The sequence below is a fragment of the Aplidium turbinatum genome, chromosome 7, assembly GCF_918807975.1.
Source record: "Aplidium turbinatum chromosome 7, kaAplTurb1.1, whole genome shotgun sequence".
Classification (NCBI taxonomy): Eukaryota; Metazoa; Chordata; class Ascidiacea; order Aplousobranchia; family Polyclinidae; genus Aplidium; species Aplidium turbinatum.
This window is the reverse complement of record NC_137478.1, coordinates 32,484,553-32,504,557: the sequence shown is the minus strand read 5'-3', so window position 1 is coordinate 32,504,557 and position 20,005 is coordinate 32,484,553. Positions and strand designations below refer to the sequence as shown.

Sequence of the window (20,005 nt, the reverse complement as noted above, 5' to 3'; positions counted from 1 at the left end):
ACACTAGTGTTTACATGATATTTGCAAACTTAAAATAAGCAACCCTATGCTCAACATTTTCGAAATTTGAAAACAGACGTTTTAATCAACCACTGGGACAGTGTGGCTGGGCATCGCATTGGAATAGCTTTAAGCAACCCCTACCTAGAACTACAATCTGATTGGTCGGTCGGTGGAATCGTATGCAAAGCGAAAATATGCTTCCCGGAAAGTATTTTTTGCCTTTGTGCTCTTTAACTCCTCAAGAAAAGTATTTTTGGTTATACTTGTACGCTGATACCTTTCGCGGCCGCAGCGATACAGCGTGGCGGGCCGCATGCGGCCCGCGGGCCGCCATTTGGTGACCCCTGGTTTAGACTAATTTACCTATTCATTTAGAGTCTCTAGACTAGACTGCTTACTGGTATTAGCTAGAAGTCCTGTAGGCTATCTAACCCTAGTCGCTAAAAAAATCCAAGCAAGCATTTTCTTATGAATATAGGTGGTCACAGCGGTAAACCATAATCTCTTCGTGGGAAAATTGTAACATAAGATTCCCAAATCCGTTCGTCTGTATATAATGACCGAAAGAACACACACTTGAACTTCTTTTCAAACAGTGTATTTCTGTAAAATTAGCCCGAGGCTATCGAAAACGAGGGGGGTGCAACGCCGTACACCACTGAAAACTGTCACTACAGAACAGATTACTTGGATAAAAGACGGAACCTTTGTCCAGCTAGCAAGCACTAAGCCAACAGTTAAAAGTGCGGCCAACTTTCAAACAATCATTTTACGAATGACCAGAATAGATAGCAATATCTCAAACTCACATATGCAGTACTGTGACGCAATAATGAAAGACAATTATGAAGTCATTCAAACAGGTGTTTAAAGCTGATGTAATATTTCCTGTTTAAACAGGTTTCAAACTGAAACAGGCCCAAACAAGTCCAAACAGGTTTGACACAAGTCTATGAACGATGGTGCAATTTTGGCACATTTTCTAGCAACTTCCATGACGTAATATTCAGTAGACTTGAACGGTTTTTATATGACGTTTGAATAGGTGAACCATTGTCTGGAACATAGCGGCCCCTAGTTATGACAGTCTGACATGGCATAACTAAAAAAGAATTGACGACAATTGTGAGCCAATGAATAAAAACACATGATACACTAATTGTTTGAATCACTCACGTTTAAGTTAATAGGCAAATACAAAGGGCATGCAAAGAATGAACAGCAATAAGAAATAATACACGACGATACATGAAATTGGTACCATAGGTACACGCTAAAATGACGCTATATACAATTGTTGCGATAATAACCGACTGTTCTGGGCTCAGACAAGGGTCGGCCACCGCAGACAAAACCAGGCTCAAACCCTAACACTTAGGTGTTCTTTACGGGGGCGAGGCACGAAATATCCCTCAACACGTAGTCTACTTTCACTTTCCCCGTACTCTCATCATAGTTGCAGACGGCAACTTTGGCTCTACGAACCACAGGCTTCCCTTTCCTAATTTGTGGAACTACCTCATGCACCCTCCCAAGTTGATACTTCCCACGTTTACCAATGTCTTGGAGAGAACCTACCACTACAAGTTGACCAGGCTCCAAATTCTCGGCCATTTTTAGCCATTTTTTCCGGCCCTGAAGACCTGGCAAGTAAAAATCGATCCATTTACTCCAAAACTGCTGAGAAAGTGACAAATTGAACCGATAATCCTTTCTTAGTTGGTCACGATCATGTTGTTGCCCAACAGCACAGTATGGGTCTAAGTATGGGGTCAAAAGTGAGGCAGGGGTGATGACAGTAAAATCCCTAGGGTCGTCACTCAAAGGTACCAAAGGGCGTTCGTTCAAGATCCGAACGGCACTACTGGTGTACGTAAGCAGTTCAATGAAATTGGGCTTACGTATTGAAGAGTCCAAAATGTGAAAAAAGTACTTGGTCATATCGGCCACGAAACCAAATCTGCCAAGCCGCAATCTAGCCAAGAGATCTGCCAGAGAGTTTAACAAATCAGGACCCGAAAACATTACATCATTAACACAAGTTCCTCGAAATTCAGATTGTTTTAAAGCCTTGTTCCTTAAAGCAGCAGCTCTATCTGACGCCAACACAAAATTGTTAGGTAGATCAATATCTTCCTTCAACGGTACAGGTATCTCAAATCGACCATCTTTCAACTCAATATTCGGTTCGACAAGTTCTCTAGCCAAAATATCATTGCGAGACAATTCACAGGTTTCATTTTGCAAAGTCAAATCCTGAATGACTTTATTCAGGTCTGCTATTTCCATATCACGATACTGAATTTTACGCTGAAAGCCAGAGATGACATCCGACTCTGAAGACGTCTGCACTCTGCACACTTTAGCAACGCTTTCAACTAAGGGTGACTTACCACCACAAGCCAACCAACCGAGAGGAGTGAGTAAAGCATGCGGTTCACTACGATTTTCACCAACACGCTCTTCTTTTGCACACATCAAATAAGCGTTGTCGTTGCCAATCAGTACATCTACAGTACTACAATCACTCAAATGAAACATATTCACGTCATGAAAATGACGGAAACCATTTAAATCCTGCTTATGTGGTAAAGTCTTAACATCGTCAGCTCAAGCTGGGTTAACCACCGAAGTTATATCACAAAACAGTTCATTCGTCTCTAACGACTGAATGTTGATTTTAACAAGTTCAGCACAAGTAGGTTTCTGACCAGCCAGAGTATCCATTTTAAACGACGCTTTATCATACGGTTTAAGACCAAGTTCGCACACCAAATCACTCGAAACAAACGTCAACTGCGAACCAGGATCATGCTGACAATACACCAACTTCGATTTGCCAGTCATTGGATTCAAAACACGAGCAGCAGTAACGCGGTTAAAAGCTGCTTTAACATTTCCAATCTTAACATTACGCACAGGAACTCTGGCACCAGCCTCATCTTTACCGACCAAATCCAGAGAATCACGTGACGTCACATAAAAATCATGCAGAAGAAAATAGTGTTTCCTATCGTTGGTAGGTCCACACTTACGACAGTTATTTGCATGATTACAGTCTCTAACCATATGCTGGCGCAAACAATTCAAGCATTTGCCAGCTTTCACAATGACATCTCTCCGATCTTTAGGTGTCAAGCGCAAAAATTCTTTACAATTAGACAAAAAATGATATTCAACTTGACCACGTGACGAACAACAAAAACATGCCGGCAGGTCTTTACGTCTAGCCTCACCACCGCGCGGTGCGCCAACAGCAGTCGAGTACTGCGAACTTCCTGACATGACATTATCATGGGGTTTTACAGACGTCTGCCTAACCGGACATGAAGGCAATTTTCCTTTGCCAAACTTTTTAAAATGCTGCGACTCACCAGAATCGCCCATTAGCATAATGCTAAAATCAGTCGACTTGCGCGTTTCCTCCCGTACTACAAAATCAAACAAACTCTGAAAAGTAGGTTCCTCAGTGCTACCATACTGATCACCTAAAAAGTCAAGATAACGCTGCTTAGCGTCAAACGGGAGTCGCTTAGCCAAATCCAAAACAAAACGTCCTTCTAATTTATCACGCTGACCATAAGCTTTCGCGTAAAGCAAACACTGCGACAATTCATCTTTAAACTCTTTCAAATCACTGGAAGAGATAGAAGTCAATTTGCTACCATAGCGATACTTTCTAATTTCTGGTTCTGCGAAAAGACCTCCACGAACTCCAAAACGTTGGGACAAGCGAGCTAACGACATTTCTATCCTGTCTTCCTCTGACAAGCCAGGAGTGTCGGAAACCAAATTAGCAATCGTTTGTGCAGCTGTTCTAACACAAGCTGCTTGCAACAAAGTCAAACGAGTTCCCTTAAAGGGCGAAGCTGCCATCAAGGCCGTAACACGATTTTTAAAGAAGACAAATGGCATATTATTACCATCGTAACCAATCAAGGCCGCCTTATCGAAGAACGTCCTACTATTTTGGTATTCAAAAAAGCAATCCTGCTGTTGAGAACTCGATTTAGCGGGAGAAGACAAGCTATATCCCTTAAGGGGCTGAGTGGGCTCAGTCACATGTACAGCCCGATCACGATCCTCAAACACGTTAAAATCAGGAGACACGATACGCCTCTCACAACCACCCAAATTACGTGTAGCTGGGCGATCAGCAACTAGCGGCGCAGAAAACTTTGAAGGGGGCAAAGCATTACTGCTAATGGCGGCCCCGTGACCTGTACGCTCTGGGGGAGGAGTTCGGTTGTAATTTGCAGACCTTGGCTCTACAGCCTTCGGAAGACCCTTAGCCGCGGCCCTGAGACCTCCTGAAACAGCTTGAAAAGATGTGGATTGTACAGGTCCACTTACAGATTGAACAGGCGTCTGGAAAAGGTTATGTAAATTAAACTGTGATTGATGTTCACTTCTGGAATGCCTAGAAGATCCCTTCCTAGAGCTACGCCGGGAGCCCACCTCTGATCGATATTCAGCTAATGCCACTTCCTTACGTTGTTCAGCCCTCAACTGAGCGTCTTTGAGTGCGAACCCAGCAGCTCTCGCTTCGGCTTTCGCGGCAGCCTCAGTTCGTACGGCCTCAGCTCTCGCGGCGGCCTCAGCAGCTCTCGCTTCGGCCTCAGCTCTCGCGGCAGCCTCAGCTCGTATGGCCTCAGCTCTCGCGGCAGCCTCAGTTCGTATGGCCTCAGCTCTCATGGCAGCCTCAGCAGCTCTCGCTTCAGCTTCGGCTTGTATCTGGAGCTCCTCTCGTCTTAGCTGTAGGTTAATTTGTGCCACTATCCGTGACGAGCTCTCAGACATCCTAGTGCTTACATTTGAGGCGCTATCCTCAGGATGTATGTCAGCATCCAACCTATCTGAGAACTCACTTTCTTTTTGTTCGAAGTTATTTTTTAACGAGTTAAATTCGGGATCTACCCTATCACGAAGTTCTGCTAAGATTGCAGAGTTAAAAATTTTACTCAAGAGAGCATGGAAATGCCGTAATTCCTCTTCTAAAGTAGATAAGTTAGATCGAAAAATTAACAGTTCCTGCTTATCACTTAAAGAACCTAGGGCCACAGAAAGTTTCCCAATTTGAGTCAAAATATCCCGTCTAAGATGCCGGGCCTCTCGAACTGACTTAGCCTCATCGTTAATGGGTCCCTCCCCAGAATGGCCTGCCCGACCGCAAAGAACATCATCAGGCTTAAACTCAGTCGAATCGACGGCGGTCGAGTCCCTGTCACCACCGAGTGTAGACATATTAAATGTTAGGGCTAAATTTAACAATTAAAAAATTAAGTTACACAAACACACAAAATTACAGTAGTTATAAAAAACTCAACTGCAAAGACCGTAAAAATACAAAAAAGAATTTAAATGCACGATACCGTAGCTGTAGTCCTACGAGTATGTGAAGTCCAAACGTCCACAAAACTTGCTTGGATTCTTCCACTTGAATCTTCAAGCACAGATGGATTGCCTTTAATCTTCTTTCTTGCCAATAAATGTCAAAGTTATTTTTCTTCTGTACCAAACTGAGAAGAAATGTCTTCACTTTTTAGCTTAAAGTTCTTCAGTTGCCTACCGAGAAGAAATGTCTTTAATTTTCTTCTGCTTCTGTAGACTACCAACCAACAAGATCTTCTTTTATTATTTTGCTTTAATTTCTTCTTGACCTACCAACTGACAAGAACTCGTCTTTTATTTTTTTTATGCCTTCAAATGCTTCTTGGCCTACCAGTTAACAAAAACGTCTTTTATTTTTTGCTTCTAAGTGCTTCTGTGCCAAACACTAGACAGAGAATCGTCTTTTATTTTTTTGCTTCTAAGTGCTTCTGTGCCAAACACTAGACAGAGAATCGTCTTTTATTTTTTATGGTCACAGCGGTAAACCATAATCTCTTCGTGGGAAAATTGTAACATAAGATTTCCAAATCCGTTCGTCTGTATATAATGACCGAAGAAACACACACTTGAACTTCTTTTCAAACAGTGTATTTCTGTAAAATTAGCCCGAGGTTATCGAAAACGAGGGGGGTGCAACGCCGTACACCACTGAAAACTGTCACTACAGAACAGATTACTTGGATAAAAGACGGAACCTTTGTCCAGCTAGCAAGCACTAAGCCAACAGTTAAAAGTGCGGCCAACTTTCAAACAATCATTTTACGAATGACCAGAATAAATAGCAATATCTCAAACTCACATATGCAGTACTGTGACGCAATAATGAAAGACAATTATGAAGTCATTCAAACAGGTGTTTAAAGCTGATGTAATATTTCCTGTTTAAACAGGTTTCAAACTGAAACAGGCCCAAACAAGTCCAAACAGGTTTGACACAAGTCTATGAACGATGGTGCAATTTTGGCACATTTTCTAGCAACTTCCATGACGTAATATTCAGTAGACTTGAACGGTTTTTATATGACGTTTGAATAGGTGAACCATTGTCTGGAACAATAGGCTATGACTATGCTATGATGTCAACAAAACTTTTGAATGTAATGTAAAGGCAAACCAAACGTGGTAGCCTATAGGTTTCATTGAAAGGAAATATGTTTGCAATCGCCTAGTTGGTTAAGTTAAACTTCGGTACCGTACAGTAGCCTAGCTACCGGCCAGCAAAAATTGTCATTTTTACATCGTTTCATCGTCGCTAGACGTTGAAATCGTGTAAAAAAGGAACTTTTGCTGACCAGGTATAAGTTGCAACTGAGAAATATTTACAAAAGCCATTCGATTTGTTCAAAGAACCGAATTAGCCTAACAGTTTGTATTTACATTGATTCAATGTTTGAATACGTTGAATCATAGCCGTACGAGACCAAACCATTTTGGGGGGGCAGAAAGTAAATTTGCCCAAATGTGCACGCTTTTATAGAAATTGCCCAAATATAATGTATATGCGGTGCATGATAACAGTGAAAAAGCAACATAACAAGATCACCAGCAGTGGCGTAGCCAGTAATTTTGAAAGGGGGGGGGTTGAGGCGTGTTTCGCTTATGACGATACCCAGCAGCGGGGGGGTCTGGGGGACCTCCCCCAGAAAATTTTGAAAAATTACTTTGAATTTGGTGCATTCTGAGAGTATTTTCAACAAAAATGTGGTTATGAATATTCCTGTAAAATGGTGCTGTCCGGTGGCATAGCAAAAGGATAAGATCATATTTTCTTCAGTATTTTTCGGAAATAAAGCTACAATTCTCTATGTTTCCTTGTTGCTAATTCCTGGCTGAGATATTTGAATGTTTGGTAATGGCAAAACTCGCTCTTTGCAATACCCAGCCCCCCCCCCCCTGGCTACGCCACTGATCACCAGCTAGCTAGAATTTCTTACCAAAGTAATCAAGATAGAACAACTGACTTCATCTTTGAAGAGGATGGTAAGTAGGAGTAACAAATATTGTTTTACACACCACAAATAATAAACAAGGCCACTTAAATATTCAGTTGTGATGTCATAAAAGACACAGAAAAATAAACATTGCAGGAAACCGGCTCAGGGTGACCATGCGGATTCAGAAAAAAGTACATAACAATAGAGAAATTATAATTAAATGTAATAAAACACAGACATACCGTACTACTTCTGTTCAAATAAACTTTGTTCAATCAATTAAAGTAGTTTTGATGATACAAATTTTAGTACAAAAATAAAAAGGTCTGGCAGCACTACTTCTAAAAATATAGTTAGGCCAGGTAATTTGATGACAAAAATAACTAAGTTTAATATATTCTAAGTTTGCATACAGACGGCGACGTAGGATTCAAAGAAACCAATAGCCTAACAGTACGTATTTACATTGATTCAATGTCTGAATATTGAATAATATTCAATCATCGGATTTGCAGAAGGCGTCGTTGGATTTGCAAAAAATCGCCGAATAGGGAACTTGCCGAAAAAGGCTCTCGCCGAATAGTAGCAGAACCTTTTATGAAAGTAACCAAACAAAGCTAAGCAACACCTTAACATTACAGTACCGTACTTTTAACAGGTATAACATGTTTTTGTTAAATGTTGTGGTGTTGCTTAGCTATGTCCATTTATGGTTGAAAAAGTACTGTGACCTCCCCACCCGAATTGTTTTGTAAAAGTAGGCTATTCACCAGATTTATATAAATTCATATTTTGTAGTTTGCCCAAATCAAGATGATGCATTTATGGATAGGCTATTATGAAAAAAATTAAAGACTTTGTAATTTTGATGCCGAGGCAACTGCATCATGCCAATTTGGGCAGTTTTATAAATTGGCCTAGACTATGATCAGATAATTTCATATTTTTTGTTGCCCAAATCTGAACGATACAGTTATGTAAATGGGAAAAATTAATGAATTTGTTCATTTTGGGGAAACTGCCTCACGCTAATTTGGGCAGTTGCATAAACAGAACATAAACAGACAGTTTCATCAAATAATTTCATGTTTTTTGCTGCCCAAATCAACACGATGCATTTGTGAAAATTAATCAAATTAGCTTTATAGCAAATTTTGTGTTTTGATTTGGGCAGTTTCACAAAAGTATTAGAGACATATTTTGGTGGCTGCCCAAATTGGCATGATGCAGTTGGTTAAATGCATTTCGTACTATAGTTTGATCACCATGCAATACAATACATCAATACGGGTGTGCCAAATGAAAATTTTGCGGCACATTTCTTGTGCAAATAAGAGGCTGTAGGCTACTTAGTTTGATAGGTAAAATATATTAATGTATAGTTTTTCTTAATGAAGCAACTTTGTAGCTTTTTATATAGCAATTTTTGCCCTAATAATTTCAAGATTTTGCCCGAATTCGCGACGTTTTGAAACAACAGGGGGGGCGGCTGCCCCCCTGGCTCGTACGGCTATGCGTTGAATCACTCGGCCTATCGTTTTTTTTACATTGATTTCACGTCTGAACAGGTTGATTCAATGCAAAAAAACTGTTTTGTTGACTGGCGCGCTTGTAAATGCAATGGTCATTTCGACGATCAATTGCAACACCGATTTGCTCCAAAATTTCAAAGCGCGTTTCAATAGTTTGGCAACCTATTTTTTTATTACCATGGCAACCAGAGAAAGAGGAGAACTCCTCTCACTTTTTCAAAACGCTGGCAGCTAAAGTGTTAACTAAGGCAATGCCACATTCAACGTGGTCATTGGTGACAGCTAATGTGCTGATGAAGCTTTTTGCAGCAATGAAGCTAGGCTGATCCTTCCACTGAGCTGCCGGATATTCAAGGAAACCATCTGAAAGACTCAAGTTCTTGAAAAGAAGTGTTGAGTTCTTCATCGTAAAGTCGATTACAGTCTTCTCTTGAATGAGTTTTAAGTTGATAGTTGCACGCTTCAATGGCTCTTCTTCCCCTTCTTTCTCTTTGTTAGCCACAACCATCTTGTCCTTGGCGCCATTGTCCAAAACGTCATCAAACAATGCCAAGCCAACCAACCGCTTAGAAAGGAACCATAGTTGGCCTGCCATCTTCACTGTAGCGTTGGATATGTCAGTATTAATCGTTTGATACTTCTGCAATTGCTTCAGCAGCTTTAGGTCATTTCTTGGGGCCTTCACAGTAATGGTCGCTGTTGCCCATGCTTCAATGTAGATGTGGGAAAAGATTATGTAAATTTCCCTCAATCCTCGATGCTGGCGCGCTGTCAATTTAAACTGTGAACGAAACATCCAGACTTTGAAAGTGTAGATCACTTTCTCCATCCATTGGGGCATGGCTACGGGAGCTGCAAAGTGGATGACTTGAGGAGGGACAGCTCAAAGAAAATAATGGCCAGTTTCAGTAGTTCTATGTAGTCACCTCTTGGCTGAGTGACTTTCACAGACGTCTCCAAGATCTTCAGCATCTCATTGTTGATGTCAACCACAGCATTTGCTGTATAATGATCAGTTGACGAGTCTTCAAATGTAGTCTGGTCAATAAACTTCCATCTTGTTTTGAAGTGCTTGAACAAGAGAACATCAGGAGCTTATGAAGTCCCAATGACTTCAGAAAAGGCTGAAGCAACAATCAGCTCCAAGACATGTTGGCGACACACAATATGCAGAAATTCATGGCCAAGCATCTGCTTTAAAAGAATGTAGGCTCTTTTTGTGCCGACCGGTATTAGAGTTGGTTGCGTTGAAGCACATCCCCTGGATCTTTTCCTCTAAACTCCAGTCTTTCAGAATAGAAAAGATGGCCCCTCAGCTTGTGCTTCTCCTGTCCGAGATGGTAACTTTGGGACTGCAAGTAGCTGTGATTGGCCGTTACTTGTCACTAGCACAGGCAGTCTGTCCACTGTTTCAGTTCCAGTAAGATCTGGATTAAGCTTGCGATCCCTGTGCACAATGAGTGGGAACCATAGCCGTACGAGCCAGGGGGGCAGGGGGGGCAGCCGCCCCCCCTGTTGTTTCAAAACGTCGCGAATTCGGGCAAAATCTTGCCATTATTAGGGCAAAAATTGCTATATGAAAAGCTACAAAATTGCATGAATTAAGAAAAACTATAAATTAATATCTTTTACCTATCAAACTAAGTACAGCCTCTTATTTGCACAAGAAATGTGCCGCAAAATCTTCATTTGGCCACACAATATTGATGTATTGTATTGCATGGTGATCAAACTGTAGTACGAAATGCATTTAACCAACAGCATCATGCCAATTTGGGCAGCCACCAAAATATGTCTCTAATACTTTTGTGAAACTGCCCAAATCAAAACGCAAAATTTGCTATATATATAGCTAATTTTATTAATTTTCACAAATGCATCGTGTTGATTTGGGCAGCTCAAAACATAAAATTATTTGATAAAACTGATTAGTCTGTTTATGCAACTGCCCAAATTAGCGTGAGGCAATTTCCCCAAAATGAACAAATTCATTAATTTAAGGCAGTGGCTTTTTCGTGAACAACCACAGTAATGTAGGTTATATATGATATCGGTCATATAGTGTTTCAGATTGAAAGACTGGAGCCGGTTAAATAGTGTTTCAGATTAAAAGACCAGAGCTGGTTAAATAGTGTTTCAGATTAAAAGACCGGAGCCGGTTAAATAGTGTTTCAGATTAAAAGGCCGGCGCCGGTCAAATAGCCACTGCCTTAATTTTTCCCATTTACATAACTGTATCGTTTAGATTTGGGCAACAAAAAAATATGAAATTATCTGATCATAGTCTATTTATAAAACTGCCCAATTGGCATGATACAGTTGCCTCGCATCAAAATTTACAAAGTCTTTGATTTTTTTTATAATATCTATAAATGCATCATCTTGATTTGGGCGACTACAAAATATGAATTTATATAAATCAGGTGAACACTTTTATAAAACAATTCGGGTGGAGAGGTTACAGTACTTTTTCAACCATAAACAGACATAGCTATTAGCTAAGCAACACCACAACATTTAACAAAAAAATGTTATAGCCTATCTGTTAAAAGTAATGTTAAGGTGTAGCTTAGCTTTGTTTGGTTACTTTTATAAAAGGGTCTGCTACGGCACTATTCGGCGATTTTTTGAAAATCCAACGACGCCTTCTGCAAATCCGACGATTGAATATTATTCAATATTCAGACATTGAAAATGTAAATACGAACTGTTAGACTAATTGGGATCTTTGAATCCTACGTCACCGTCTGTATGCAACCTTAGAATACAATAGTTAATTTTTGTCATCAAGTTACCTAGCCTAACTAAATTTTTAGAAGTAGTGCTGCCAGACCTTTTTATTTTTTGTACTAAAATTCGCATCATCAAAACTACTTTAATTGATTTCAGAACAAAGTTTATTTGAACAGAAGTAGTATGTCTGTGTTTTATTACATTTAATTAAATTTCTCTATTGTTATGTACTTTTTTCTGAATCCGTATGGTCACACTGAGCAGGTTTCCTGCAATGTTTATATTTCTGAGTCTTTTATGACATCACAACTGAATATTTAAGTGGGGTTATTTTTTATTTGTGGTGTGTAAAACAATATTTGTTACTCCTATCTACCATGCCAAAGTGCAGAAGCATCGAGCAATGCACATTGCACAAGCAAGGTATCTTCAAAGAGGAATTCAGTTCTTCTATCTTGATTCCTTTGGTAAGAAATTCTAGGTAGCTGGTGGCGTAGCCAAGGGGGGGGGGGGGGGGGGTTGGGGGTTGCACCCCCCCCTTTGGCACGTGTGTGACGTCACGATATTGAGAATGATGCTTTCAGTCTATGCCTCTAAAACAAAGTTTGCCTAATTTTAAATGAAATATGCAAAGAGCGAGTTTTGCCATTACCAAACATTCAAATATCTCAGCCAGGAATTAGCAACAAGAAAACATAGAGACTTGTAGCTTTATTTCCGAAAAATGCCGAAGAAAACATGATCTTATCCTTTTGCTATGCCACCGGACAGCACCATTTTACAGGAATATTCATACCCACATTTTTATTGAAAATATTCTCAGAATGCACCAAATTCAAAGTAATTTTTCAAAATTTTCTGGGGTAGGCCCCCCAGACCCCCCGCCGATGGGTGTCGCCATAAGCGAAACACGTCATCAAACCCCCCCCCTTTCAAAATTCCTGGCTACGCCACTGCTGGTGATCTTGTTATGTCAGTTTTTCACTGTTATCATGCACCGCATACATTATGTTTGGGCAATTTCTATAAAAGCGTGCACATTTGGGCAAATTTACGTTCTGCCCCCCCAAAATGGTTTGGTCTCGTACGGCTATGGTGGGAACTGTGGGTCGAGCTGATATTTAAGTTTTTTCTGAAATGAGTTTACGATGCTGCTGTTGTTGCCGCCTGATACTGGATCAGTTCATGGCTACTGGTTGGATTTCTTGGCCAAGACTTGGGACAGTTTCGCCAATTACCATCACAGCTGCTATGTCTGAAACCTTATTTTGATCCAAAGTTGCCACAAGGTTTTGTGTAACCACTTGTTTGTCCAGTGTCCACGTTTTAAGGGTGTTTGTGTCATACAGCTGGTAGCCTACCGGGGCCTGCAACTGGATCTTCTTACTCTTCTGTACTACTGCCACTTGTGCTGCTTTGTAGTAGCCTACTGCCAGATGGTCTGCTACTATTAGGTGAGTACGATTCGGAGAGTCCGATTCGGTGAGTCTGATTCGGTGAGTTCCTAATCTCTAACCCCTAATCTTAACCCCGAACCCTAAAACGGCAATGATAATTAGGCTACGGTACCCGATAATTTTTAAAAAAAATTTAAAAAATCCCCCGTTAAGGGATCGGACTCACCGAAACGGGCCATTCCGACTGCCAGAGAATGTTGAAAGTGCGTAGCTATTCACTGCAGCTTTCTTCCTCTGATTTTCAAGTCACTGCTCTATTCCTTTTTCTGCATTCTTTCTTCTTCAAGGTTCCATCCATTGATGTTATTACTCCACGGCGTCCAGGTTCGCGTTTGGCGATCAGAAACTTTCGGTCTTCCTCAATTGAAATCAACTCCAAACGTACTTTTGAAAGCTTCTTTATCTTGTTGAGTTGATGTCAGTCTTCCTGCGTTCTTCTTGATAGCTTTCCACTTAAAAAATCCAGTTACTTTTTTAATACAATCCTGCTTAAGTAGCAAATGGGAATCCTTGCCCGATTCCAAAACCCTTCTACATTTTCAACAGTAGCATTGGCGATCCCTTTCGTTCAGCTTGTTGTGGTTATGCAGAGAAAAGCATAAAACCTGTATGTTGGACTGTTGGAGGGAAGTTTGAAACCTTTAATATCTTCCTCATAATTCTCAATTAGATACACAATAAACACATGTTTACGTTTTTCATAAGCCATCAATAACAAATGTGGAAAAAAGGCGGTATGTAATCAGTAGCCTATATATTCTGAGACTCCTTATTTGAGAGAAATTTCAAATCCATTGAGCCACCTCTAAACATTAATGAATTTCAATGAAATTTTACACATGGTGTTTTTTAACCAAAAGGAACATTTTGGCAGGGTCAGGTTAATGAAAATAAATAAAAAAAATTATAAGGACCACCCTAATGTGTAGGCCTATTGTTTAGCATTCACTTGCATTGTTGTGTTGTGTATTACATTCAAAGCTCGATAACTCAAACTCTCCCTACCTGTAAGGAGGTTGACTGGTGCCTGCAAAACGCCTATACATGCCAAAAAACTATCCCTAACTTGAAACTTTGAGTTAACTCGAAGCGTTTTTGTGCCTCCAGGGCATATGCAGCCCTCTCTATCTCGAAATTACTGATGACGCCAAAGTTTTTGAAGCGTTGCACATGCTTGATAGAGCTTGGATATTAACTGGAGGGAAAGGCAATTGCTTCAGACTTTTTAATTTCACTGCTATGACTCCTGACACTGAAGGCACAGCGGACACATCTGATGACTAAGATGACATCTCCATTGCTGAGCTCACCAGACGTGCTGCAAATGCTGGTGGTTTGGTTTTTGAATCTTTATTCTCGGACTGACCAAGCCTTGATAGGTTATTCCTGGTAGTTTTGCATTCTTGTAGAAGCTTTTAACGCAGGGCCAGTTACCGAGACTGACAGAGATAAGCTGACACAAGATAGCTGACACTGCTGTAAGTAATGACGATAACGAGTCGGAAGCCAGACCCATACCCACAGCAACAAAAACGCTTGATCAGTGCTTGGGGATAAGTGACTTTTTACAAATGAAGCGTTTAGAACGAAAAGTGACTAAGTCACATTTTCACTCGAATTGAGTTAAGTACAAAAACGTATTACTTTCATTGTCCTTTGTCACCAGACACAAAAATATTTTGGTATAAAGGTTGCTAAGCCATCATTTTCGAATACAGGTTTTGAGCGGAAAGGTAAGTTTTTCTTCTAAAAGTAGCTAAGTCCGTTCTGACCAATAGCGTCGAGTCATTTAACCACGTGACATGATTTTTATTTTGGTTTTTGATGGGGTTCCATTTTAGAGGATATAAAGTCATTAGCTGGTTACCGGTTATTTAGACTGGGACACTGCCTTTGGTTTAGGTAGGGTAGGTGAAGGATTAGGATCATTGGTAGTGTTAAAAACGGTAGTGTTTTTATCAGCTTTTAATTGTAGATATTTTGCAAATAAGTGATCAAATACCGGTAGTATTTATAGGCCTACTGCTTTCGAATCAAATTCAGCAGTCCACAGGTCCAGTTTGCAAGAAGTTTAGCAGTGCAGATTTCAATATTCATGGGACATGATTAGGCTATTCGATGGAGTGTTGGTGCCAGCAGAAACGAAATGAAGTACACTTAACCTAAGATTAAGTAGCCTATTAGGTTGGACTATTATTTTTATAACTTATTCTGTAAAGGTCCTAGCCTATCTACCAGTCTTCTTTACTTCTATACTAGCCTACACTACTAATGAAGGGAAGAAGGTTTTGAGAGTGTACCCAATTATTATTATGTAGTCTAGTAGGCCTAACCCAATTATTATTCTACTGTAGGCTACATTGCCAATGAAGGTGGGGAAGTCTCTGTACTTTACCTGTTTTTTATCCCATTAATTACCAGTAACAGTTATTATGTGCTACCAGCCTAATTTTTTCAAGATATTTCTTACCCAAAATAATTCTTTGCAGATTATTCCAATGTCATATTAGTACGAGGTTTGAACAAATATATTTAAATAGCTTACTTTACAATAGTATCTGGAGTAAGAGATGGCAAATTCTGTTAGGCCTATAGAAAACTTAAAAGTGCTTAAGTCCATCATTTGTGTCTAAAAGTACCTAAGTCCAGCAATTTTGAAGAAAAATCCAAAAAAGAATATTATCAATATTTTTTGACAAGTTCAACTAAAAAATCAATTAATACTGCAATCAGAACTAGGTTGGGGTTGTAGACACTGACATATGGTAAAAACAAAAAAATCTTTTAAATCTTGATTTCACAATGCAATTGAAAACTGTACATGTCAATATTTCTTTAATAGTATTTTGTGACTTAGTCACTTTTCGTTCTAAACACTTCAAATGCAAGATAATTTTGCTGAGACTTTTGTCAATCTAACGAAACTTGTGGGTAGATTCTTTTGTAGCTTTGCTGTATCATTCCCACCAGAAAGACAAATCTAACATTCCCAACCTTGGAAATCGGTTCTGCGGTCATAGTTCAAAATTTATGCAAGTAAACACTGACTTGCTCAATTAATCTTGTCACTTGATGGGAGGAATTCAATTGAGGATTTTGTTACATTACAGACGTCACAGAAGAACATGAAGACCATTACGTGGAATTAATTGAAAAGGGAAACACCAACATCATCGTTGCAGCAGCGCTGATCGCTTTTGCTCTTATCACTTCTTCTTGTCTCTTTCTCTTCTCTCGTCGTCTTGGAAACGGTTATCGCATGGAAGTCAAAGAAGGCCCCAAATATTAGAGAAGGCTTCAACAATTTTGCTGCAAAAGTTGATAATTTGTTGTGAACTGTCCGTCACATGACGACAGGTTACCGTAAAATTAGCAACAATTGCAAACTACAGACTTGATTATTTATCAATGTACTCGGAAGTTTGTTTCCTTACGTCATATGACAACACATCACCGTAAATTTAGCAACAATTGCAAATTACAGACTTGATTATCAATGTACTCTGAAGTTTGTTTCATTAGTTACGTCATATAACGTCAGATTACCGTAAAATTACCAACAATTGCAAGCTACAGGCTTGATTATTAATGTACTCGGAAGCTTGTTTTATTACGTCATCATACGTGATAAGACCAACAACAAAAATATGAACGAGTCGTCATGATAACCGATGGTTTACCTTACTTGTCATATTCACCACTAGATGGAGCAGCTTACCCCTTTGTCTAGGTAGACACTTTTACGTATTGCACTGCCCGAAAAGGTAACAGCAACCATGCGTGACATACGACATCGCTGACGTTAGTAGCGCTATCATGCGTGACATGACTCAACACGTGATTAACTGGTCGTCTTTGTCGAAAGATTTTGATACAAAGAAATTTAACTGCATGCATCGCCACAACCAACATTGCCTAATGGTTAGGGCAGAGGAGTAATAATTTCGATTGCATGGGTTCGATTCCCACCCTCTGCTAATACTATTTTTTCTTCTTCAACTGAACTGAGTGCAAGAAGAATCGTAGTGACTGCAAACAATGGAGTTTATGAGAAAAGTTGTGACTAAAACACCAGTAATGTCATATACGATACGCATGGTTGCGGTTGCCTCTTCGGGCAGTGCAGTACGTAAAAGTGCCTACCCTTTGTCTAGTTTCCCCAATTGCCTCTTCTTGCGACGAAAACTTAAAATATTTTGTTCCTCATCCTCAAATTTTCATTTCTGCGTATTCTGTTTGTTTCATCGTCACAATTGCATTAATTGTTCCAATAGAGATTTACAAAGCAAAGCTACTGTTAATAAGTTATTGTTAAGTTATTACAGTAGAAACAGTTTTTGCGTGGAAATCAATGTTGGCCTCAAATGTTAGAGAATGCTTCAACAATTTTGCTGCAAAAGCTGACAATTTGTTAACTGCATGTCGCATGACGTCACAGAAACGTAAAATTAGCATCAACTGCCAGTCATGGACTTAAAAATTTGTTCTATTATGTCATCACATCTGATTAGATTAACAACAGAAACGCGAATAAGTAATAATGAACAGCTTGAGAACTCCTGTGCTCAGGTATTAGTGATGGAGCCTGCGAAAAAACTTTCACACATATTTGAGTTTTGATGCTTTTACCAATACAAAAGAACGCAAGAAACGACAGAGGCGATTGTTTGTATGTTGTGGTAATTGCGTATCCCTATATAATACACTATGACGTAACATTAACAATTTTTACTTTGATGTTGATTTTTTTGTTTGAATGTACTTGAAATATTAATCCAACAAGTGTCGCGCGATTTCTATTTTAATGTGCAGATTTTGATTGAAGCTTCTGTCCATAAACGGTTTTGGTTTAACAATCCAAGCACTCTGCTTTAACCCTTGACAGAATACGTCGCATCATGAATGGAATACTGGCGACTTGTACAGAATAAATTAATTGGTCTTGACACTTTGAGAAGATTTATAAATTAATTCTCTTTTCAGACCGTGTGATGTTTATGCTTCTTTATGCAGTTGTCACAATCGCGTGGCATGGGCCCCTCACAGCCTCTGCACTCTGCAGTGCTTCCAGTAATCACAAAAATATTTTAATAAAATTTCCGTTTGTAAGTTTCAATCATCAAAAAGTGTGCCCCTGGGATTCCATGCTGACATAGAATGTCTCCACTTGGCCAGTCGAGACTCCATATTTAAGCTTGTGGTGGCGCGTTAATACAATGACTGTAACCGCAATGTTGTGATCTTTTGTTGCTACTATCTTGGCAGATATTGCTTGACGGAAGACGACTCCACAAACAAGTAATGATGACTTGATTTGAAAGTTTGATTTCAGCAAAGTGGTTTAAAGATCCCACCGGGGGGGTTCAAAGATCCCACCCCAGTAGGACTTTTAAACCAATTTTGTTAAGATATTAAAATCCTCGCAAATTCTCTAAAAATAAAAGTTGAAGAAAAATACTCATTACTCAACCTTATGCTAACTGCTGTTATGTAAATTGTTTTGTGAAATTTTTTTAGTACTTGCTCAAGAAATAAACTTTTTAGCTTTGAAAAACCTGATTTTAGTTTGAAGATCCTACATCTCCCCTAGGCTACGGTAACTGTACAACTAGGATTTTAAATACCGGCACTGACAACTTGCATTGCGCAAAGCTCACTGCTTGCAGTTTCAGCACTTTGGCAAGGTTGGCGAAAGTAGGCTACCATTTATGTGACTGTTTATGTTTACGTTAATGGAAAATCGCCACACGGAGGATACTTCTTTGTCAATATAATTCAGGGTACCTACTGCACTGATGAGGCCATTTAAGCCGAAACGGTGTGCCACTGTCTGCAATTATAACTATGTTTTTCACTCATTTTTGCAACCACGGGATATCATGCTTTAGAATAATTAAATAACCAGAAAATTATTTGTTTGTAATTTAGTTTTGAATCTTTTGGCACGAGTTCAAAAGTTATTTTTTGCAATCATTGATTGCTCAAATTGGTACACATCTACAAATGAAATCACTTGAAGATATGACTGGCCAAAAAAAGTCAATCTGGCAGTGAATGTGCATGGCTGTATGCCCAAAAGTGACAATTGTATCAGCATCAGCTGGCTGTGTTATTTCGATGTTACATTTTTACAAATGTTAATTATACATTTCTTACTTTTCATCAAGGTGTACAGAAATGGCCTGAACCAATGGATATATGCCGGAAAGATAGTGACTTAACTCCTCTTTGGAGCCCAATTAAGGCGATTCCAAACAAATGTTCAACACCCGTTAAACAAAATGCTTCTGCTGAGTTCAGCGTTCATGATGCAACTGTTCAAACCAACTCCGACCAAACTTTGATCCACCAATTACATCTAGGCCTACTAGAAAACATTTGTTTCATCCGTCGCTTATGACGCTCACCCAGTATGACGTAACACCACTAAAGTCGTCCCAGAGCAGTGAAATATGGCGTTTCGCCTGTGGTGACGCTGCGGAGCAGTCGTATGATATAAATTTCACCTCCAGTCGAGCTTCGAGGTTAAGTATAAAAGGTTCGCCAAGCATAATTCTGCCTTAGGAAATGATTATAAAGTTACTACACTTGGATCCAACCTGTCAGGGGCACTATAAGTTAACGAGATTAAAATTAAGCTTAAATTTTACTATATGTGAACGTGGGTCGTCTGCATTGACGTACGAGACCAAGCCATTTTGGGGGGGCAGAACGTAAATTTGCCCAAATCCGCACGCTTTTATAGAAATTGCCCAAATATAATGTATACGGTGCATGATAACAGTGAAAAACTAACATAACAAGATCACCAGCTAGCTAGAATTTCTTACCAAAGTAATCAAGATAGAACAACAGAATTCATCTTTGAAGATACCTTGCTTGTGCATTGCTCGATGCTTCTGCACTTTGGCATGGTAGGTAAGAGTAACAAATATTGTTTTACACACCACAAATA

The 20,005-nt window shown here is 39.6% G+C and overlaps 1 protein-coding gene across 1 annotated transcript in view; it reads left to right on the top strand.

Moving 5' to 3' along the window:
• Positions 1-16,525, top strand: part of LOC145773944 (uncharacterized) — a 67,460-nt gene extending 50,935 nt beyond the window's left edge. The window contains exon 18 of the mRNA XM_082585067.1: positions 16,161-16,525. Coding sequence (XP_082441193.1) covers positions 16,161-16,339 — 179 coding nt within the window. The 3' untranslated portion in view covers positions 16,340-16,525. The remainder of the gene's footprint in view (positions 1-16,160) is intronic.
• Positions 16,526-20,005: the final 3,480 nt, after the last annotated feature.